This window comes from Schistocerca piceifrons, chromosome 7 (genome assembly GCF_021461385.2).
Source record: "Schistocerca piceifrons isolate TAMUIC-IGC-003096 chromosome 7, iqSchPice1.1, whole genome shotgun sequence".
Taxonomy (NCBI): Eukaryota; Metazoa; Arthropoda; class Insecta; order Orthoptera; family Acrididae; genus Schistocerca; species Schistocerca piceifrons.
In genome coordinates this window covers 311,633,919-311,654,970 of record NC_060144.1, presented here as the reverse complement: position 1 = coordinate 311,654,970, position 21,052 = coordinate 311,633,919, and the positions used below count along the sequence as shown (strand labels likewise).

At 39.5% G+C, this 21,052-nt stretch overlaps 1 protein-coding gene across 1 annotated transcript in view; it reads left to right on the top strand.

Moving 5' to 3' along the window:
- LOC124805100 (thymidine phosphorylase-like) overlaps positions 1-19,641 on the top strand; it is a 176,625-nt gene extending 156,984 nt beyond the window's left edge. The window contains exon 9 of the mRNA XM_047265543.1: positions 18,696-19,641. Coding sequence (XP_047121499.1) covers positions 18,696-19,001 — 306 coding nt within the window. The 3' untranslated portion in view covers positions 19,002-19,641. The remainder of the gene's footprint in view (positions 1-18,695) is intronic.
- Positions 19,642-21,052: the final 1,411 nt, after the last annotated feature.

Genomic DNA, 21,052 nt, shown 5'->3' with positions numbered 1-21,052 from the left:
CTCTGCTCTCTTCTATGAAGAATATCAGTGTCAGACAAATTCTGCACTCATCATTGAAGAGAACTCAATGCCTTCGATCCAGGTCCGATTCCAGGTGGTCCTATGCTCATTTTCTTCTTACACTGTGGTGCTGGGGGATTTCTTTTATAAAATTGTTGATACTTTTGTGGCCACTTGTGGTACTATCTACTGGCTTTCATCATAGGATCTTCAGCCAATATTTCTTTCATAACTTTTCTGATATTTTGCCAGTGTGACTGGCTGGTATTGTCAAATATTCACTCTCCAGTCCACCACCGGCAATCGAGGTCAAAGATTTTAGATAAAAGGCAGCACACAATTTTTGTGATGGACACCTAGAGGCATTTGAACAAAGATAGTTGTAGTAAGTGTGGAATGATGCAGTCAAACCCATTGCCTCCAACTACACCGAACACAGTTGTGTTCAGCTCCCCTCAGGTTATATGCAAAACATAGTCTGTAGATACTAATCATCAGCTGGTGTTGTTGACACTGGGCATTAACGCTGATGTTGATCCTCAGTGTTTTGGGTCTCATGATAGTTGTTCTGTGTTTGAATGATGTCATGCAGGTAATTGCCAGTTCAGTCGGCAACACTCTGTGCTGACAACCTTTCTTGCCATAATGTCATAATGGTCTATGAAATGACTTTTCAAGCCATATTGACAAACTGAAAAGTGTGTACAAGCCATATTGTTCCATTCATGATTGAAAGCACAGTCTGATCTACCGAACTGAAATGCGAATGCATATTTACTTTGCTCTCTCAACAGGTTACTATAAGTAATTATTTCCTATCACTAGAGAGTACAGAGAAAGAGGCTCCTGATCAAATCAACACATACTATGTAACATGGGAGTGATGCAATACCTTTGTAAGCTATATGTATGAATAACCATATGGATAATGTGGAAGCTGCTTGAGGTAGTTAACAAATGAAGGTATTATTTGTAGGATAGGGGAGTTGCTTATATTGTACAAGCTCTTAATTTGTATCATTACTATAAAATTAAAACTTATAGTACCATCCAACATTTAGTCAGTTCAGCATGAACTAAGTGCTCCTTGGAGCCATATTGCAAGCCATCAGTTCTATATGTTGAGGAAAAGATCATCAGGCGACAATGTTGCTTTTCCTGTAGTTTTCACCTAACATTTTGTGCGTGTGACAAAGAGAATTACTGTTATAAGGCAAGCAGCAATATAACATTTTATTTATAGGTGAATCTACATGAAATAACCTTAGCATACAGTGAGCTGTGAATCTGTATTTATTATGGTTTGTTTGTAGGAAACTGACAAAGAAAAAAATTATGATATTGGCTATGATGTACTGATATAAGTTTCTAGTATTGCACCAGTGAAGTTTCAGAAACTTGGCTTAATAATGACCTTTAAAACATGCATTCATTATTATTAATGCAATATACTGTTTATAAATGATGTGATGAATTTTCTAATGTGTTCTTTATCCTAAGATAGCAATTAAATAATTGTTTTGTATTTAATTATGACAACAGAAAGGTATTATGGAAAATGGAACAGAGGTGGTTTGCATAGTTGTAACAGTATATATAAATAAGGATCTTGGATTAAATGCATGTGAATGTGTATAAAATGTGCCTAAGCTAATAACTAAGAGGTTTGCTGAAAATAAGAACAAAAATGAAAATGGGGGTATAAAAATTTTTTGTTGCAGTAAAGTGTTGTACATGAGCAGGGAAGGGGGAAGAAGGTTGCAGCATCTGGCTTATTAAATACAAATGTTTTGTTCCACCTATGAGCACATTTACATGCAATTGGTGTCATCAGTGTTAACACAATAATAATAATGCAAACTTGGACAAATGTCATTAACTAGAATATAATAATCCAAGATGGACACAATACATATTTATTCAGATGTCAATAACATCCAAAAGTTTTCTAACAAATCAATTACAAGATAAATGAACTACATAGTTCAGTGAATGACAAATAAATAATCAAACAGATAATTAACAATAAGGACATGAAACAGTAATAATATAGTTGCACAGCATGGCATATATGTAGTTTGGAGTTAATTTATTGTTCATTCTCATAAGGAAAGTGGGTCGTTGGTCACATACTCAAGGAATCCTTGAGCAGAGTAAATTACTTCACTTTTCATCCATCTCGAAAGACTAGTTTTAAATTTATTTACTGGCACTGTGTAGACACATCAGGTAATTTGTTGAAGTAGTCAGGAACAGGATATTTGTAACTGTTATGTGTCTTTGCAAGCCTAGCATATGGCATGTTAATTGTATGGCCACTTCTTGTATTATGGTCGTGAACTGTCCTCCTTCAGTCAAATTTACTCAGATCCTCTTTCACGAAGACAATTTACAGGCCTGGCACTGTCATTATATTTAGTTTCTTAAAATAATCTTGACATGATTCATATGGGCTAAGTCCTTCTATGCAACTTATGGCTTTCTTTTGCAATTTAAACACTAATTTAGAGCCTACAGAATTGCCCCATAATAGTATTACATAACTCAGGCGGGAATGGGAGAATGCAAAATATGCATATAATAGTAGTTCTTTACTGACACGGCTCCTCAGCTTGTTACGACAATTTACAGGAGGTTGAGTGGTCAGTACTCATAAGTGGGCATCCCGGGCTACCCTTAAATGACAGAACAGAAAATTAGGTAAAATTAGCAAATGTATTCCAGTGTACGGTATACAAGGGGCAGGCCTAGTTCAGAAGTTACCAGGTTTAGGCCAGCCTAGGAGATTGAACAACTAATTGAAATGAGCAGTGGACTGAGAGGTGGTTCATGTTAATTGATGTCAGTGGCTGGTCGTGGAATGCGGAGCCAGAGGCTCCGCCTTCCAAAAAGACGTATGTTCTGCACAAGGTATGGATCACAAGAGAGAGAAGCAACTGTGTTCTGCACTGCAGAATGCTCCAGCATCTGCACATGTGGCCTGTATCCCATGCAGATTACTGGCTAAACCTGATGGCATGAATTCACAAGCAATTTCAGCAGAGGGCTCAAGGGATCTCTTGCCAGCAGATTTAACTGGACAGAATTTTTTCGGTTCTGAAAGGCAGGCAACTTGTGTAGGCACAGTTGAAGTTGCTGTGGCAGAAAACTTATAAATATTTGACTGGATCTTTGAAATAAATTTTTTTAAACCAATTCCCTAAAATATTTCTTGACTGGCTGCTACCATGTACAGTGTTTTTCAATACAGTTGAAAATGAATTGGAAGAGCATATTCCTACATTTAATCATATTGGGCATTAGAAAACTTTGCTAGTACAGAATGAAATGGACTTCACCATAATTTCAATACAGAAGTCAAGGCAAGCAAAAAATGTGTTGTCGACGTCCATCCATGACATATTGCTGTATCTGAGGGAAATGATGAACACTATAAACAAAACTTCCAATGCCTAGCCAAGGAGACTGTGAGTTGATGAGAAACCCTTGCAGAAAGGGATAACTGAAACAGAGGAGAATAGATCTAAACCTACAGTTCCAGCTGTGAAAAGGAAATGTTTTTGAAACTCTGCAGGGAAGCCACCAAAGAAACTCATTTGTAAAACAGGTGAATGGTGTAGCAAGTTGTGCTGGGGAGTTGAAATGGATGAAATGATCAGATATATGAAATGAAAAATATGGATTCAAGCAAAATGTGCGTTTGTAGTGAAATGAGTGAAAAAGTTATATTCCAATACCTGCTAATAGTGATGTGAGAATTAAAATTTGAAACATCATCTTAAACTCACTCTAGTACATATATTTTAGCTCAGGAACATAGTTCATGAGGGTGGTACTCTGGTACAATTTATGCACCCATTGGAACAAATTAGGAAACCGGATTCCTAATTTGTACCACTTGCAGATGCTTAGAAAATTAAGTGTAGTGTGCTTATATTTCAGAAAATTGCCATTCTTTAAATCATATAGCAAGAACCATATCCTGCAGTTAAATATAGCACTGTTGAAGTAATATTGCAATATATTTTTAGACCATAATAAATTAAATCTCAAAGCTAAAAAATTGTAAAATAATTCAGGAAGACCTGTAGAGGATTGGCATTTCATTCATATATTGGCAGTTAACTCTCATCGTAAACAAGTGCAACATATTGGGCATAAATAGGTGGAAAGTCTAATTACTATTTGATGATGATGAAGTCCCATACTCCGCGATGGAGCGTAGGGGAACGATGCGAGAGACCCGCACCGCCGTACTAGGCAAGGTCCTAGTGGAGGTGGTTTGCCATTGCCTTCCTCCGACCGTAATGGGGATGAATGATGATGAAGACGACACAACAACACCCAGTTATCTCGAGGCAGGAAAAATCCCTGAGCCCGCCAGGAATCGAACCCGGGACCCCGTGCTCGGGAAGCGAGAATGCTACCGCGAGACCACGAGCAGCGGACAAATTACTATTTAATTACATGATTATAAAAGAATCAATGGAAACAGTCACAGCCAGCAAATACTCGAGAGTATGCATATGGTATGATTTAAAGTGGTAGGAAAGGTAGACGCATAACTAAAAGTCAATGAAAGAATCCTCAGGAAGTGTACTCCAACCAAAAAGGAGGGATGGAGATAGCTTATAAAATCCTCATTCAGTCAAATAGTCAAGTGTTACCAGGGAGATCCAAATAGAGAAGCATATTTTGCCACAGTTTCAGTTATTATGTTTGAATACTACACATAAAAAAACGTTACCACAACCCAGTCCCACTGTGGATGCTATTCTCAATGATGGCTTGAATTAGTTGTTGTTCATAAGCAACTGTAAATTACCCTGCCTGTTGTCAATTGACTGGCACTTGAAACTACAGTGAATGGATGTTTTGGGTGAACTACCAAGAGTCATGTATAAGAGGTACCAAATGTACCATAATAGCATCCTCTTTTAAAGCTAAGAATTTTTCGCCACCAGCTGTACACATTTAAATTTATTCCTGACCATTTCAGTTATTTCAGACATGTTAACATACCAAATAGGATGTAGACATACTATGGTATGTGAAATAACTGTAATTTAGCAATGTCGTGAAACATAAAGCAGGTTACATGCACACAACTAACCAGATCAGTGACTGCTGTTGATACTGACAGAGCTCCAATAGCTGGGGTAAGCAGGCGTGACCAGGCCTGCTTGATACTTGGAACAACTGGGGCCAATGAATAATTATACATTGGACACATGGTCTGAGGAGGGGCCCTGTACCCGTTCTATTATTCAGTTCTTGTGGCATGCCATGAGCTGATAAGTGGTGTGAGCCATGAAGATGCGGTGACCACACTGGCTTTGGATGTTGGGCAGAATCCAGTGAGAGCACCATCCAAATGCCTTGGCCCAAACTTGGGTACCAGGTACGAATGTAAACAAAACCAGTGCCTCTGGGGAATGGCTGCTCAGCAGCAGAAAGTTGAGAAGAGTACATGGCTGACAGCTGTGCAAGAGACTGGCAGCCCCAGTTGTCACAATTCTGTAAGAGCTTAAAAAAATATGAGCGCTTCCTCAGCTGGAAATCTTCTACATACTTGTGCATCTGCATCTTACAGGGTGTTTCAAAAATGACCAGTATATTTGAAACGGCAATAAAAACTAAACGAGCAGCGATAGAAATACACCGTTTGTTGCAATATGCTTGGGACAACAGTACATTTTCAGGCAGACAAACTTTCGAAATTACAGTAGTTACAATTTTCAACAACAGATGGCGCTGCGGTCTGGGAAACTCTATAGTACGATATTTTCCACATATCCACCATGCGTAGCAATAATATGGCGTAGTCTCTGAATGAAATTACCCGAAACCTTTGACAACGTGTCTGGCGGAATGGCTTCACATGCAGGTGAGATGTACTGCTTCAGCTGTTCAATTGTTTCTGGATTCTGGCGGTACACCTGGTCTTTCAAGTGTCCCCACAGAAAGAAGTCACAGGGGTTCATGTCTGGCGAATAGGGAGGCCAATCCACGCCACCTCCTGTATGTTTCGGATAGCCCAAAGCAATCACACGATCATCGAAATATTCATTCAGGAAATTAAAGACGTCGGCCGTGCGATGTGGCCAGGCACCATCTTGCATAAACCACGAGGTGTTCACAGTATCGTCTAAGGCAGTTTGTACCGCCACAAATTCACGAAGAATGTCCAGATAGCGTGATGCAGTAATCGTTTCGGATCTGAAAAATGGGCCAATGATTCCTTTGGAAGAAATGGAGGCCCAGACCAGTACTTTTTGAGGATGCAGGGACGATGGGACTGCAACATGGGGCTTTTCGGTTCCCCATATGCGCCAGTTCTGTTTATTGATGAAGCCGTCCAGGTAAAAATAAGCTTCGTCAGTAAACCAAATGCTGCCCACATGCATATCGCCGTCATCAATCCTGTGCACTATATCGTTAGCGAATGTTTCTCGTGCAGCAATGGTAGCAGCGCTGAGGGGTTGCCGCGTTTGAATTTTGTATGGATAGAGGTGTAAACTCTGGCGCATGAGACGGTATGTGGACGTTGGCGTCATTTGGACCGCAGCTGCAACACGGCGAACGGAAACCCGAGGCCGCTGTTGGATCACCTGCTGCACTAGCTGCGCGTTGCCCTCTGTGGTTGCCGTACGCGGTTGCCCTACCTTTCCAGCATGTTCATCCGTCACGTTCCCAGTCCGTTGAAATTTTTCAAACAGATCCTTTATTGTATCGCTTTTCGGTCCTTTGGTTACATTAAACCTCCGTTGAAAACTTCGTCTTGTTGCAACAACACTGTGTTCTAGGCGGTGGAATTCCAACACCAGAAAAATCCTCTGTTCTAAGGAATAAACCATGTTGTCTACAGCACACTTGCATGTTGTGAACAGCACACGCTTACAGCAGAAAGACGACGTACAGAATGGCGCACCCACAGACTGCGTTGTCTTCTATATCTTTCACATCACTTGCAGCGCCATCTGTTGTTGAAAATTGTAACTACTGTAATTTCAAAAGTTTGTCTGCCTGAAAATGCACTGTTGTCCCAAGCATATTGCTACAAACGGTGTATTTCTATCGCTGATCGTTTAGTTTTTATTGCCGTTTCAAATATACCGGTCATTTTTGAAACACCCTGTAAATGAACAAACAAGGTGTACTGCCTTGCTGTCTGACTGGGGATGCTAGGGAGGTGCTGTGATGTGGTGAACATCACTGTGTATACAAGAGTCTCTGAAAGATTGTGTCATGTTCTGAGGACCATTGTCCAAAACTAGGATGCAAGGCAAGCTTTGTATGGAAAATATCTTTGGCGGGGCTCTGACAGTTACATCTGATGTCACAGATGGACAGTGGATGAAGTAAGGAAAATGAAAAACACGTCAATTTCCATTACTCAGAAAGTGTCTAGAAAAGGATCAGCAAAATCAATGTGGTCTCTTTCTCAAGTGTGCGTAGGGGCTGGCCATGGCAAAAAAAGTAGTGTGTGGAACCCCCTTTATGATCTGAATGCTTGGGGCAGGCTGTGACAATGTTTTCCACCTACGAGTTGATGCCCGGCCAAAACACATGGTAGCACACCAACAATCTTGTGCGAGAGATCCCCCAGTGACCCTTGCGAACAAGCTGAGGACCTCCCTCTGCAGAGCTGCTGGAAAAACAATGCAGGGCATAAAACCTACTGTGACTCGAGACTAACACTGTCCAAGAGGGAGAGGTGATAGAGCAATACATAAAAATTCTGAAGCGGGTCTGATGTCCAACCCAGCAGATGGTTAGACCACCCATGTTGTATTATGTGCACTACCTGCCAGATCGCCAGATCTGCCACCATAGCAGAGGCAATATGGAAACTTGTGATGGGGAAGCCATTAACCATGTGTCTTGCTTCCATATCCATTTGAAAACAAAGTAGTTACCCTGGATCGAATGACGGGTCAGGGCCTATGAGGAGCCAGGACAGAGAACTCACATTCATATGTTATGATATAGGATTAAAATGGATCTTGTAATTGTACCACGACAAGAACAGAGCCAAATGCTGAAGATGATGAGTGGCTTTCTCTGTTAAGGTTGCTGACGGGCTAAAGAGGGAATGCTTCTGGTTGGTTATTAAAGGAATTCTGCTCTGTACAAGAACACGTCAATTTCTTAAAGGCAGAGGCAATAGCAAGAGCTTCTTTCCCCACCAGAGAATAATGTTCTGGGCCAAGTTGAGTGTTTTCAAGGCAAAGGCAAATGGCTGTTTGGAACCATCTGAATGGCAATGGGCCATGTGTCCCTCTGCCCTCTTCCCTGCCTACCCCTCTCCAAACTGAGATGCATCCATATACCCATAGCCACAGCATGGAGTGAAGATCAACATACCACTGCTGTGACCTTTTTTTTAACATTTATGCAAAGAGGCTCTCTTTTTGGGGCCACTTGCTTGTACCAGGAGGAGAATTGTGTCAGGTGAACAAATGGCAGCTGAATCTAAGTCAGTTTACCCAAGAAGCACTCCAACACACTCATATGTACCTGCTATTATTGGGGAAAAAGCCATGATAGAATAAAGACTCTATGGAAGAGCCAAATGGCTGAAACACCACAGAATCCAAAACACTTAAAAAATTTGACTTTCATGTGTTGCCACTTGTGTTCTAACTAGGAGCACAAGGAAATGTGTAGGCATAACAGAGATACAGTTTATTGATTTGTTGGTCACTGAATGACATTATTAAGAATATGATGAAAGTAATTTACCCACCTCGAATACATTTAACAACTGATGGCTCGGAGGCCCATGCATACCTTTATGAAGACACTGTCCTTGTTAGGTGTCACTGCTGTGGAACTATGCATTCATGGCAGATCTGGTGACATTGTTCAGGGCCTGCACTGGCCGCCTCAGGTAGTTGTGAGCATGCTGTTTGAATGGTGGCATGTGCTATGCTTGTCATAGTGGCCCAGTTTACTTCCCCTGTGGGTGGTTATTACAGAAGCCAGTGAACCAATTAAACCATTTTGGAAAACAGCATTACATATTTTTAGTCTTCACTGTGTCATTCTCTGTTTTGTGCGGTAAGGTCACTGGGTGACTGGATAGATGACTTTGATCTGTTTATTGACTGAAATCTTAACCCTAGAAGCTGCTTTCTATACATAGAGCATGCCTTTTTTTCTACAGTGAAATTTGGGAAATCCACATCCAGTATCATTACAGAACTGTGTCAGTCTCTGGTTTAAGCCCTCCACTTGGCTCCAAACCAGAGGACTCTGATCTGTTTTAGAAATGATACTCCAACCACTAACTAAACTTCTGCCTTTTGTGTAGATCTAGTATCTTTATCAATTCTAACAGCCACCTGTTGGAACCTAGGGTGGTTTCAGAACCAAGGTAGCAGGTGTTATTTGTGCTGAAATGAGGCATGATTTGCAGCCAGTTACATCCAGTGCACTGAATAGTTGCCACCAGCAGAGCCTCCTCCACATCTTAAGCAAGACCACCCCACACTCCACAAACCGACCCACTGTTGGAGCTCCTAGTGACCAGAAAACACTCCCTCTGCATTTGCCTGGACTTTTCAGAGTGACTGGCACCAGTCCCAAGTTGTGAGGCATTCCATGCTGGTTCAGATATACTTTTAGCAGTGGGTAAGACATCAAAATTATTTTTAAGGTGTAACAGGACTTTTGTGTGGAAAGTACCCACTTTTGCCTTCTGCACAGAGGTTTGTGACCCTGCCACTGCTCACTATTCATCCACAAGTGAGTGTGAATTTGTCATGTCATGTGTCAGAAGGTGCAGCAGTATGGGGGTGGGGGAGGGGGGTGTTCCAGGTAATCCTAGAGGCACTGGCAGTGCCACAGCATTTATTTTTATTTATTTATTTATTATCTTTTTTGCATATAGTCACCAACTGGTGACTTTTGCAAACGTCATAGCATTTTTATACAATTTTTGTACAGACAGTAGAAATTTGCAATTCACGTGTACAAGAAGCCATTTACGGGTGATGCACTTGGCGATACATGGTACAGAACTTCATAATGCAACATACAGTTGTTACATAGTATAGGTACTTGCATTTACAGCATGTTGTTACAAAAATAATATATATTACAATCACCTCAGAATAGTACATTGTATAGATAGAAGAGTTAGGCCTACATTTAAGAATAGCTACATTTTAACATCAGTATCCATTCAGTGAGTACAAACATTTGAGAGTTAAGAATGATTTTAATTCTCTTTTGAATACTTTACCTCTGTGGCATCTTATAGCACTTGGCAGTTTGTTAAACCATATCTGGCCGTTAATCCAAGGACTATGATCTGTTGCCCCCCCCCCCCCCCCCCCCCCCCCATGAACTATGGACCTTGCCGTTGGTGGGGAGGCTTGCGTGCCACAGCAATACAGACAGCCGTACCGTAGGTGCAACCACAACGGAGGGGTATCTGTTGAGAGGCCAGACAAACGTGTGGTTCCTGAAGAGGGGCAGCAGCCTTTTCAGTAGTTGCAAGGGCAACAGTCTGGATGATTGACTGATCTGGCCTTGTAACAATAACCAAAACAGCCTTGCTGTGCTGGTACTGTGAACGGTTGAAAGCAAGGGGAAACTACGGCCGTAATTTTTCCCAAGGGCATGCAGCTTTACTGTATGATTAAATGTTGATGGCGTCCTCTTGGGTAAAATATTCCGGAGGTAAAATAGTCCCCCATTCGGATTTCCGGGCGGGGACTACTCAAGAGGATGTCGTTATCAGGAGAAAGAAAACTGACGTTCTACGGATCGGAGCGTGGAATGTCAGATCCCTTAATCGGGCAGGTAGGTTAGAAAATTTAAAAAGGGAAATGTATAGGTTAAAGTTAGGTATAGTGGGAATTAGTGAAGTTCGGTGGCAGGAGGAACAAGACTTCTGGTCAGGTGACTACAGGGTTATAAACACAAAATCAAATAGGGGTCATGCAGGAGTAGGTTTAATAATGAATAGGAAAATAGGAATGCGTGTAAGCTACTACAAACAGCATAGTGAACGCATTATTGTGGCCAAGATAGATACGAAGCCCACACCTACTACAGTAGTACAAGTTTATAAGACAACTAGCTCTGCAGATGACGAAGAAATTGAAGAAATGTATGATGAAATAAAAGAAATTATTCAGATAGTGAAGGGTGATGAAAATTTAATAGTCATGGGTTGCTGGAATTCGGTAGTAGGAAAAAGGAGAGAAGGAAACGTAGTAGGTGAATATGGATAGGGGCTAAGAAATGAAAGAGGAAGCCGCCTGGTAGAATTCTGCACAGAGCACAACTTAATCATAGTTAACACTTGGTTTAAGAATCATGAAAGAAGGTTGTATACATGGAAGAACCCTGGAGATACTAAAAGGTATCAGATAGATTATATAATGGTAAGACATAGATTTAGGAACCAGGTTTTAAAAATGTAAGACATTTCTAGGGGCAGATGTGGACTCTGACCACAATCTATTGGTAATGACCTGTAGATTAAAACTGAAAAAACTGCAAGAAGGTGGGGATTTAAGGAGATGGGACCTGGATAAACTGAAAGAACCAGAGGTTGCACAGAGTTTCAGGGAGAGCATAAGGGAACAATTGACAGGAATGGGGGATAGAAATACAGTAGAAGAAGAATGGGCAGCTTTGAAGCAGTAGCGAAGGCAGCAGAGGAGCAAGTAGGTAAAAAGACGAGGGCTAGTAGAAATCCTTGGGTAACAGAAGAAATATTGAATTTAATTGATGAAAGGAGAAAATATAAAAATGCAGTAAATGAAGCAGGCAAAAAGGAATACAAACGTCTCAAAAATGAGATCGACAGGAAGTGCAAAATGGCTAAGCAGGGATGGCTAGAGGACAAATGTAAGGATGTAGAGGCTTATCTCACTAGGGGTAAGATAGATACTGCCTACAGGAAAATTAAAGAGACCTTTGGAGATAAGAGAACCACTTGCATGAACATCAAGAGCTCAGATGGAAACCCAGTTCTAAGCAAAGAAGGGAAAGCAGAAAGGTGGAAGGAGTATATAGAGGGTCCATACAAGGGTGCTGTACTTGAGGACAATATTATGGAAATGGAAGAGGATGTAGATGAGGAGATATGTTACTACGTGAAGAGTTTGACAGAGCACTGAAAGACCTGAGTCAAAACAAGGCCCCCGGAGTAGACAACAATCCATTGGAACTACTGACGGCCTTGGGAGAGCCTGTCCTGACAAAACTCTACCATCTGGTCAGCAAGATGTATGAAACAGGCGAAATACCCGCAGACTTCAAGAAGAATATAATAATTCCAATCCCAAAGAAAGCAGGTGTTGACAGATGTGAAAATTACCGAACAATCAGTTTAATAAGCCACAGCTGCAAAATACTAACACGAATTCTTTACAGATGAATGGAAAAACTGGTAGAAGCCGACCTCGGGGAAGATCAGTTTCGATTCCATAGAAATGTTGGAATACGTGAGGCAATACTGACCTTACGACTTATCTTAGAAGAAAGATTAAGGAAAGGCAAACCTACATTTCTCGCATTTGTAGACCTCGAGAAAGCTTTTGACAATGTTGACTGGAATACTCTCTTTCATATTCTAAAGGTGGCAGGGGTAAAATACAGGGAGCGAAAGGCTATTTACAATTTGTACAAAAACCAGATGGCAGTTATAAGAGTCGAGGGACATGAAAGGGAAGCAGTGGTTGGGAAGGGAGAAAGACAGGGTTGTAGCCTCTCCCCGATGTTATTCAATCTGTGTATTGAGCAAGCAGTAAAGGAAACAAAAGAAAAGTTCAGAGTAGGTATTAAAATCCATGGAGAAGAAATAAAAACTTTGAGGTTCGCCGATGACATTGTAATTCTGTCAGAGACAGCAAAGGACTTGGAAGAGCAGTTGAATGGAATGGACAGTGTCTTGAAAGGAGGATATAAGATGAACACCAACAAAAGCAAAACTAGGATAACGGAATGTAGTCGAATTAAGTCGGGTGATGCTGAGGGAATTAGATTAGGAAATGAGACACTTAAAGTAGTAAAGGAGTTTTGCTATTTGGGGAGCAAAATAACTGATGATGGTCGAAGTAGAGAGGATATAAAATGTAGACTGGCAGTGGCAAGGAAAGCGTTTCTGAAGAAAAGAAATTTGTTTACATCGAGTATAGATTTAAGTGTCAAGAAGTCATTTCTGAAAGTATTTGTACCGAGTGCAGCCATGTATGGAAGTGAAACATGGACGCTAAATAGTTTGGACAAGAAGAGAATAGAAGCTTTTGAAATGTGGTGCTACAGAAGAATGCTGAAGATTAGATGGGTAGATCACATAACTAATGAGGAAGTATTGAATAGGATTGGTGAGAAGAGAAGTTTGTGGCACAACTTGACCAGAAGAAGGGATCGGTTTTTAGGACATGTTCTGAGGCATCAAGGGATCACCAATTTAGTATTGGAGGGAAGCGTAGAGGGTAAAAATCGTAGAGGGAGACCAAGAGATGAATACACTAAACAGATTCAGAAGGATGTAGGTTGCAGTAGGTACTGGGAGATGAAGAAGCTTGCACAGGATAGAGTAGCATGGAGAGCTGCATCAAACCAGTCTCAGGACTGGAGACCACAACAACAACATGATCTGTTGTCTTTAGTTTAGTTCTCTTTCTGAAGAAGCACTGTTTTTGTCTTGTGTTATGGGTATGCACATCAGAACACTTATTTTCATTATTTTTACGGTCCACAAAGACTTGCTTAATTTGTACAGATACAGGGAATATACTGTTAGATACTATATTTATGTTGTACAAAGGTTTCCCTACATGAATCTCTGTATCCTAGTCGATGCATGGTCCTGATTGCTCTTTCCTGCAGCGTTTTTTTTTTTTTTTTTTTTTTTTTTTTTTTTTTTTTTTTTTTTTTTCCCATCTGCTTGGGGTGGACGCCGTAAGACATCCGTTTTAAGTTTGTTCTTGATCGATTAACTCGGTTTTTTTATTGCAGAGGGTAGCTAAGCCTCTGATCGAACACGCTGAGCTACCGTGCCGGCATTGTTAGGATTCTGTTCATATGACTATCAGCAGCACATCCCCATACCTCTATTCAATAATATGCAAATATTGTCCCATAATAAGTAGTTTTTAATGCTTGTTCAGAGACTAATTTTGATAGTTTGCTAATTAAGTGCAGTGAACCGCTGATTTTATTGCATACAAAATGGATATGGTCTACCCATCTAAGACATATGGCCAAAAATTTACATTTGTCAGTGTCTACTTTTTTGATGCCATTTATATTGTGAATTTTAAAATTTTCCCGGCGAACTGACTGTTCAAACAAATTTCGGGCTTGCAGCCGGTCGTCGTTCAATACTTCGCACGATATTTCAACTGGGCACCTGCCAGTCATCTTCAGGTGAGCCGTCGCAGACTGGCGAAAATGTCCTCCGTTCCGCAATATATAGCTTACTGTAAGTATTCTGCGCATGCGTCGAAAACTTGATAGTTGAACCACACTGCCCTCCGGCAGTGTCCTCACTGGTGGAATAGTGGATCTCAGTCGCCCTCTGCATTGCTGTTTGCCACGGCCGTCGACGCGCTCTGTCGTCTTCGATTTGAGCAAATTGTGGAGATGATGGGATTGCATGCACTGTCCAGCTGGTAGCCGCTGTCACGGTTTAGCAGATTTTCTGCCAGTCGTATTTCTATGGATTCTTTAATAATGGAGTCCCAGAAAGACGTTGCTGTGGACAAAATCATTGTTTTCTCATACTCCATTGAATGTCCGGTAGAAATACAATGTTCAGCAATAGCGGACTTGCTTGGCTGCAAAAGGTGGGTGTAACATTGATGTTCAGTGCAGCGTTCTTTCACGGTGCGTGTGGTTTGACCTATGTAAGCCATACCACATTGGCACGATATCTTGTAAATTCCAGCCTTTCGTAGTAACAGATTGTCCTTAACTGATCCCACAAGTTCCCCAATCTTCGATGCCGGCAGGCAGTGTGGTTCAACTATCAAGTTTTCGACGCATGCGCAGAGTACTTACAGTACGCTATATATTGCAGAACGGAGGACGCTTTCGCCAGTCTGCGACGGCTTACCTGAAGATGACTGGCAGGTGCCCAGTTGAAATATTGTGCGATGTATTGAACGACGACCGGCTGCAAGCCCGAAATTTGTTTGAACAGCCACTTATATTATCAATACAGGGTTGGTATGAATTACCAAGTTTAAATGGTAATAGCTGAGATTTGCTAATATTGACTTTTAGACCTTGATCATGGAAGTAAGTAGTTATTTGACCTAAGCCATCAGTTACAACCAATGTCAAGTCATTAGTTTGTTTGCAAAAGGAAAAAAGTGAGGTATCATCTGCATAACTTACTAACTTGGTGTACAAAGGAGCCTCTAAATGATTAATGTAGAGGAGGAAAAGGAAAGGGCCTAATATGGAGCCCTGAGGCACACCTTGTTTCACTGTTTCATAGCTGGATTGGAAATGTTTGACCTGACCATTAATTTCATAACTCAGCTTTGTACACTGCCTACGATTGGATAGATAAGTGATCAGTAGTTGTATGGATGTGGCATTTACATTGTAAGTTTCCAGTTTGCTCAGTAGTAGCTCATGGTTCACTGAGTCAAATGCTTTAGTAAGGTCTAGAAATATCCCTGCTGTCTGCATTCCCTCATCCAGGGCATCATACACCTTGTGGAGAAATTCAGCAATTGTCATAATGATACTGTGATGCTTTCTGAAACCGTGCTGTGTTTCTGCTAGTAAATTATTCTTTGAGAAATAATCAATAAGTTGTGTCAACAAAATGGTTTCAAATATTTTACTGAAAATTGGTATTAATGATATGGTCCTGAAGTTTGATAGCTCTTCTTTTGATCCTTTTTTATGCACAGGCTTTACTGTACTTTTCTTCAATAAATTTGGAAATGTGTGCTGCCTGATACTACCATTGATCATATGGGTAATTATTCCAACTAATTCCTTATTGCATTTTTTAATTATAATACTGCTCAGTCCATCCCAGCCAGATGAGGTCTTATTCTTTAGGTTATCTATTATTTTTCCTATTTCCTCCACGCTCACTTCCTTAAATTCAAAAGCAGTTTTCAGCCTAGGGTAAGGTTTTACCATCCAAGTCAGACCTGTGTTATTAAATGGATTCACACCTGAAGATTCATTAAATATATTTCAGATTTTATCTGGATCATTAATATGGTTTCCTTATTGTTGGATTCTGTTAATTTGGGCATCTAACTTAGGGGTGACTTTGTGATATCTATTTATTATATATTCCATGAAGTCTTCTCAATATTGATTCACTGGGCTATTTCCTTATCTAGGATCTGTTTTCTTAAATTTGAGAGCTGTTCCTGAAATTGTTTTTTAGCTTGATTGTACTTATCTTTAAATATTTGCAACTTAGTTGATTTATGTAGCATGCTTAGGTCCTTTATATTTTGCCCTGAGTTTAATCATGTAAGCTGGAAGAGTCAGTTTGGTGTTTTTTACATTTTGGTTGAGAGTTACTATTTTCCCAATTTCTTTCACTGGGCAGCAAAAATTAAGATATTGTAAAATAATATCATGAAATTTGGCCCATTTGTATTCGGACACTTTTTGCTGGAGAACTAGTTGCCATTCCTCAAATGCTAGTTTACTTTTAAAAGCATTAATGTTTTTCTCTTTAAGCATTCTTATATGTTCTATGACCTGAGTCCTTTTTGGATGCTTCTGTGTTCATAGTCTACAAATTGACATTTGTGCTCTGAGTAGTGGAAGTCCGCATTTCAGCATCTAATACTATCTTTTACCTCTTTACTTAGTATTATGTAGTCTATTCTGCTAGAAGTAGACTTGAGTTACTCTTGTATCTGAATTTACTGCATTCATAAGATTATAGGAGTTAAGGGCATCTATTAGCCTGCTGTTATGGTTAGTGCAAGATGTTGCCTCTATATTCAAGTCACCAAGTATTGTTACCTTGTTTGGGTCACAGTGTCCCACTAATCTACTAAAAATATCTATGAAACACCCTACCTCTGATTTTGGTGGACAATAAATCCCAATAATTTTCTGTTTCACCGTGCCCTTTACTCAACCTTTGATATGGAGTTCAACGCCTGTAACTGCAGACAAACCTTCTTTAATATACAGATCTAGATGGTCTAATTTATTTATTTTGAGCTGCTCTCTAACAAATACTGCTAAACCTCCACCTTTATGATGCTGTCTACAGCAGCTATTTCCTAGGAAATGTTGCATGTGTCTCTCTGTGCCGCTAGAACTCATGGCAGTAGCCTGAAGTCTGTGAACCATAACCAGTACAGCTTTCAATTGTTTCCAGACAATGATGATTTTCCCCTGAATCCATAAACGTCAGGTGCAGTCTTTCTTACGTCTTTGTCTCTATTCAGCTGTACCATAAGAAATATACTATTAGTTTGAGCTGTCCCTAGATAATGCTGCTATGTTTCTCATGGCTCTCACTCAGTTGTCAAGGAGTGGAGATTGTAACTTACTTTCTCTTAACTAAATGAGAAAATTAAAATTCTTTGTATGTTTAGTTCAAATTCTGCCAAATGTTTAGCACTTTTTACAAAATTATTGAGAATGAGCATTACAATTAATTTTAATTTTTCTGTTTTCCTCATTGCAATCCCACATTCATTGCCCAAGCTAATTGTCATCCATATTTGTCAGGTACACAAGTTCTGAATTAAATTCAAGGTGCTTAAGTCACTTGAATATTTCAAAATTAATTAATTATTTTCTCAAAAAGTGTATTTTGTTCACGTCTTTACATTTGTTCAAACTACTAACTAAGAAATATCACATCCAACTCATCACTATGAAATCCCCCTTGCTAACGGAACTTTACAAAGAAGTGCCTTCACCAAACATGGCTGAAGAGCACATTATTAATTAAAATCCCCCACTGCATTTTTCTGTCAGTATGCAAAGGCCAGTTTCAGGAACTACTCTAGGGATTTTGATATGATTTTCACTAATAGATACACTGATGCATGAGGAATAGTTGTGCACACGATTTACTACTGCTACACCAGACAAGCTGTTTATCTGCAGGTCGTTAGTGCTACCCTTGCAAATCCAAAGCTAGATGTTAGTTATATATAATTAAAAATCTTTCTTCAGAAACAATCTACAAATGCATATTTAACTTCAATTAAATAATTTCCATTACATATTTGGTGTTACAAATTGAAATAAAAACTTTATGACTAAAATATATAGGTTATCCCAAAACCGACTTTGATGTGTCAGAAGTGCAAAAATATATATAAATGTACAAAATCTCACTTCTTGAAAATATAAATTGATGAACTGATACCCCAGTTTATGAAAATTATAGCTGAACACACAGATCCCACATTGAAAAGGTTATGTGATATACCGATGGCCTGCATAATTAAAATACGTGGACAGACTACTGTCTCAGAAAACACTTGACTACCAGTATGATCTAGCATCAAGCCTGTAAAAGTCCAGTGAGAATGCAATTTAGCAGTCTCAAAAATGTCTTGGTTGTAATATTTTATTTTGTAGTTAACTGCAATTGATCAAGAATGTTAGAAATAAATATTCTTCTAGGAAGAATGTAATAGTAGCTAGAGTTGTCTCATTTATTAGAACATTTGTCTCTCATGTAACAAAGATGGTTGTTTCTCCTCCAGGTGGAAATCTTAAGAACCAAATGTGATGGATACATTATAGCCATCAGTGCAATGGCAGTGGGCAGAGTCTCTTGGAGCCTGGGTGCAGGACGTCAGAAAGCAGACCAGGCAGTGGACTTTGCTGTTGGAGTTCGCCTTTTGTGCACTGAAGGAGATAAGGTTTCATCAGGCCAGCCATGGTGTGAGGTTCATCATCGTGGGAAACAACTTGACACAGCATTAAGGCAGCAGTTAGAGGAATCAATAGTCATAAAAAATTCACCACTGACTGATAAACAAAAATCCCCAATTCTTCAGATAATATGAACCTGTGTAACTATGTGATCTCTCCCATTGTTATAATACTAGCTATGAGCTTTCCCATAGCACTATGTTTAATATCATAGTTTCAAAGTTTCCATATTATTGTAACTAACTATGCTATGATTTTTTATTTCTAAAAAAGTCAAAAGACATAGTAGAAATACCTTAGAATGACTTATGCATAGTTCTTCTATTTTGTAAGCATTCATTGATCACAAACAAATATCTTTCTTTGTGAGTTTATTTATGAGTTATAAAATATTTATAGAATGATATTTATTTACAAACCTAATGACCTTCCTTGACACCCACCATTAGTTCAAATACCTAAGAAAGGGGATGACAATAGATTTTTATACATTTTATTCTTTGTAAACAAGATATGCTTTCAAAATTTCTTCCATGAAATGTACATTACTTTCACTTTCTAAACAACTAATTTTTTAGGTGATTGCACTGTTTTAGCAGTTTTTGTGATTACTTTCACTGCCAGATATCTTGTTTTTATTCAAATGGGGACCATATATGTTCACCTCCATTAGTTATAGTAATGGTGACTATTATATATCTAAAGAAAATGTGTGCTGTTCATCTATATTTAGTGTATTCTTTGCTGAGAGATAGTTTCACTACATGAGATAATCTTATACATGTTATAGTTCTTATTTGTAAAAATAAATATATCTTGTTTTCCTTCTTATTACTATTATTATTAATAATAATAAAGTATAATATGCAAAAGCAGATGAAGTTTGTACACAACATACGAGGTGTGATTGGAAAGTTTTAAGAATGGATCCGCTACTGCTTACTGGTTTGGCGGGCAGTTACACGGAGGGGGGTGGGGAGTGAGTCATTGCCTTATCCTTGAATGCCCTCTGACAGGAAACTGTATTTTCTTTCTTCAGTTCATTGTGGCAGCTGGCTGAAGGTGGATCTGTTAGGGCTTGTTGCCAGATACTGTCCGCGTGGAAAATGGGCATAAAAACGGAGCAACGACTTTGTGGGAAATTTTGTTATAAAACTGGTAAGTCAGCTTCTGAGACCTACAAACTATTAAAAACAGCTTTTGGAGATAATTTAATGAACCAGTCAAATGTTTTTGTCTGGTTCAACAGATTTAAAAATGGACACGAATCATTTGAAGATGAACCATGGTCCGGCTGCCTTTCCACCTCAAAAACAAATGAAAAAGTTGTGAAAGCTCACAATTTAGTGGGCTCTTACAATTAGGGAGATTGCTGATGAACTTAATTTAAGTTTCTATTCAGTTCAGTCAATTTTAACTGAAGATCTGAACATGCGTCGTGTGTCCCCAATTCATTTCAAAAGTGTTGTCAAGTGACCAGAGGCATTACCAACTTGAAGTGTGCCAAGAACTGATTAATTGCACTAAAAATGATGCAGATTTGTTAAATAGCCTAATTACAGGTGACTAATCGTGGGAATATGGATATGATCCTGAAAACAAATTGCAGTCTTCGCAGTGGATGACTCCAGGTTCACCATGACCAAAAAAAGTAGGACAAAGTCAGTCGAAGGTGAAGACAATGTTGGTGATTTTTTTTTTTTTTTTTTTTGATTCTACAAGTACAGTACATCATAAATTTACCCCTGGAGGAGAGACAGTTAACCAGGAATACTACAAATGTGTCCTTGAGCATTTGAGCAGAAAGGTGCAGAAGAGAAAGTCTGCACTGTGGAAAGACAGGAGTTGGGTGCTACACCATGACAATGCTCCAGCTCATTGTGCCTTCTCCATTGTTGAATTTTTTACCAAATTGAAAATTCCTGTGCTTCCACAACCGCCATATTCCCGATTTGGACCCTGCGGACTTCAACATGTTTCCTAAACTAAAATTTTCACTGAAAGGGAAGTGATTTGGCTTGATTGAAGACATCCAGGCAAATATGGAGAGTATCCTTAATGGACTTCAGGAAAAAAATTTCCAAGAATGTTTCCAAAAGTGGAAACACCATTGAAGTTGGTGTGTTCAGTCAGGAGGGGACTATTTTGAAGGAGATGCATCACAGTAGCATGTAAGTACCACCAT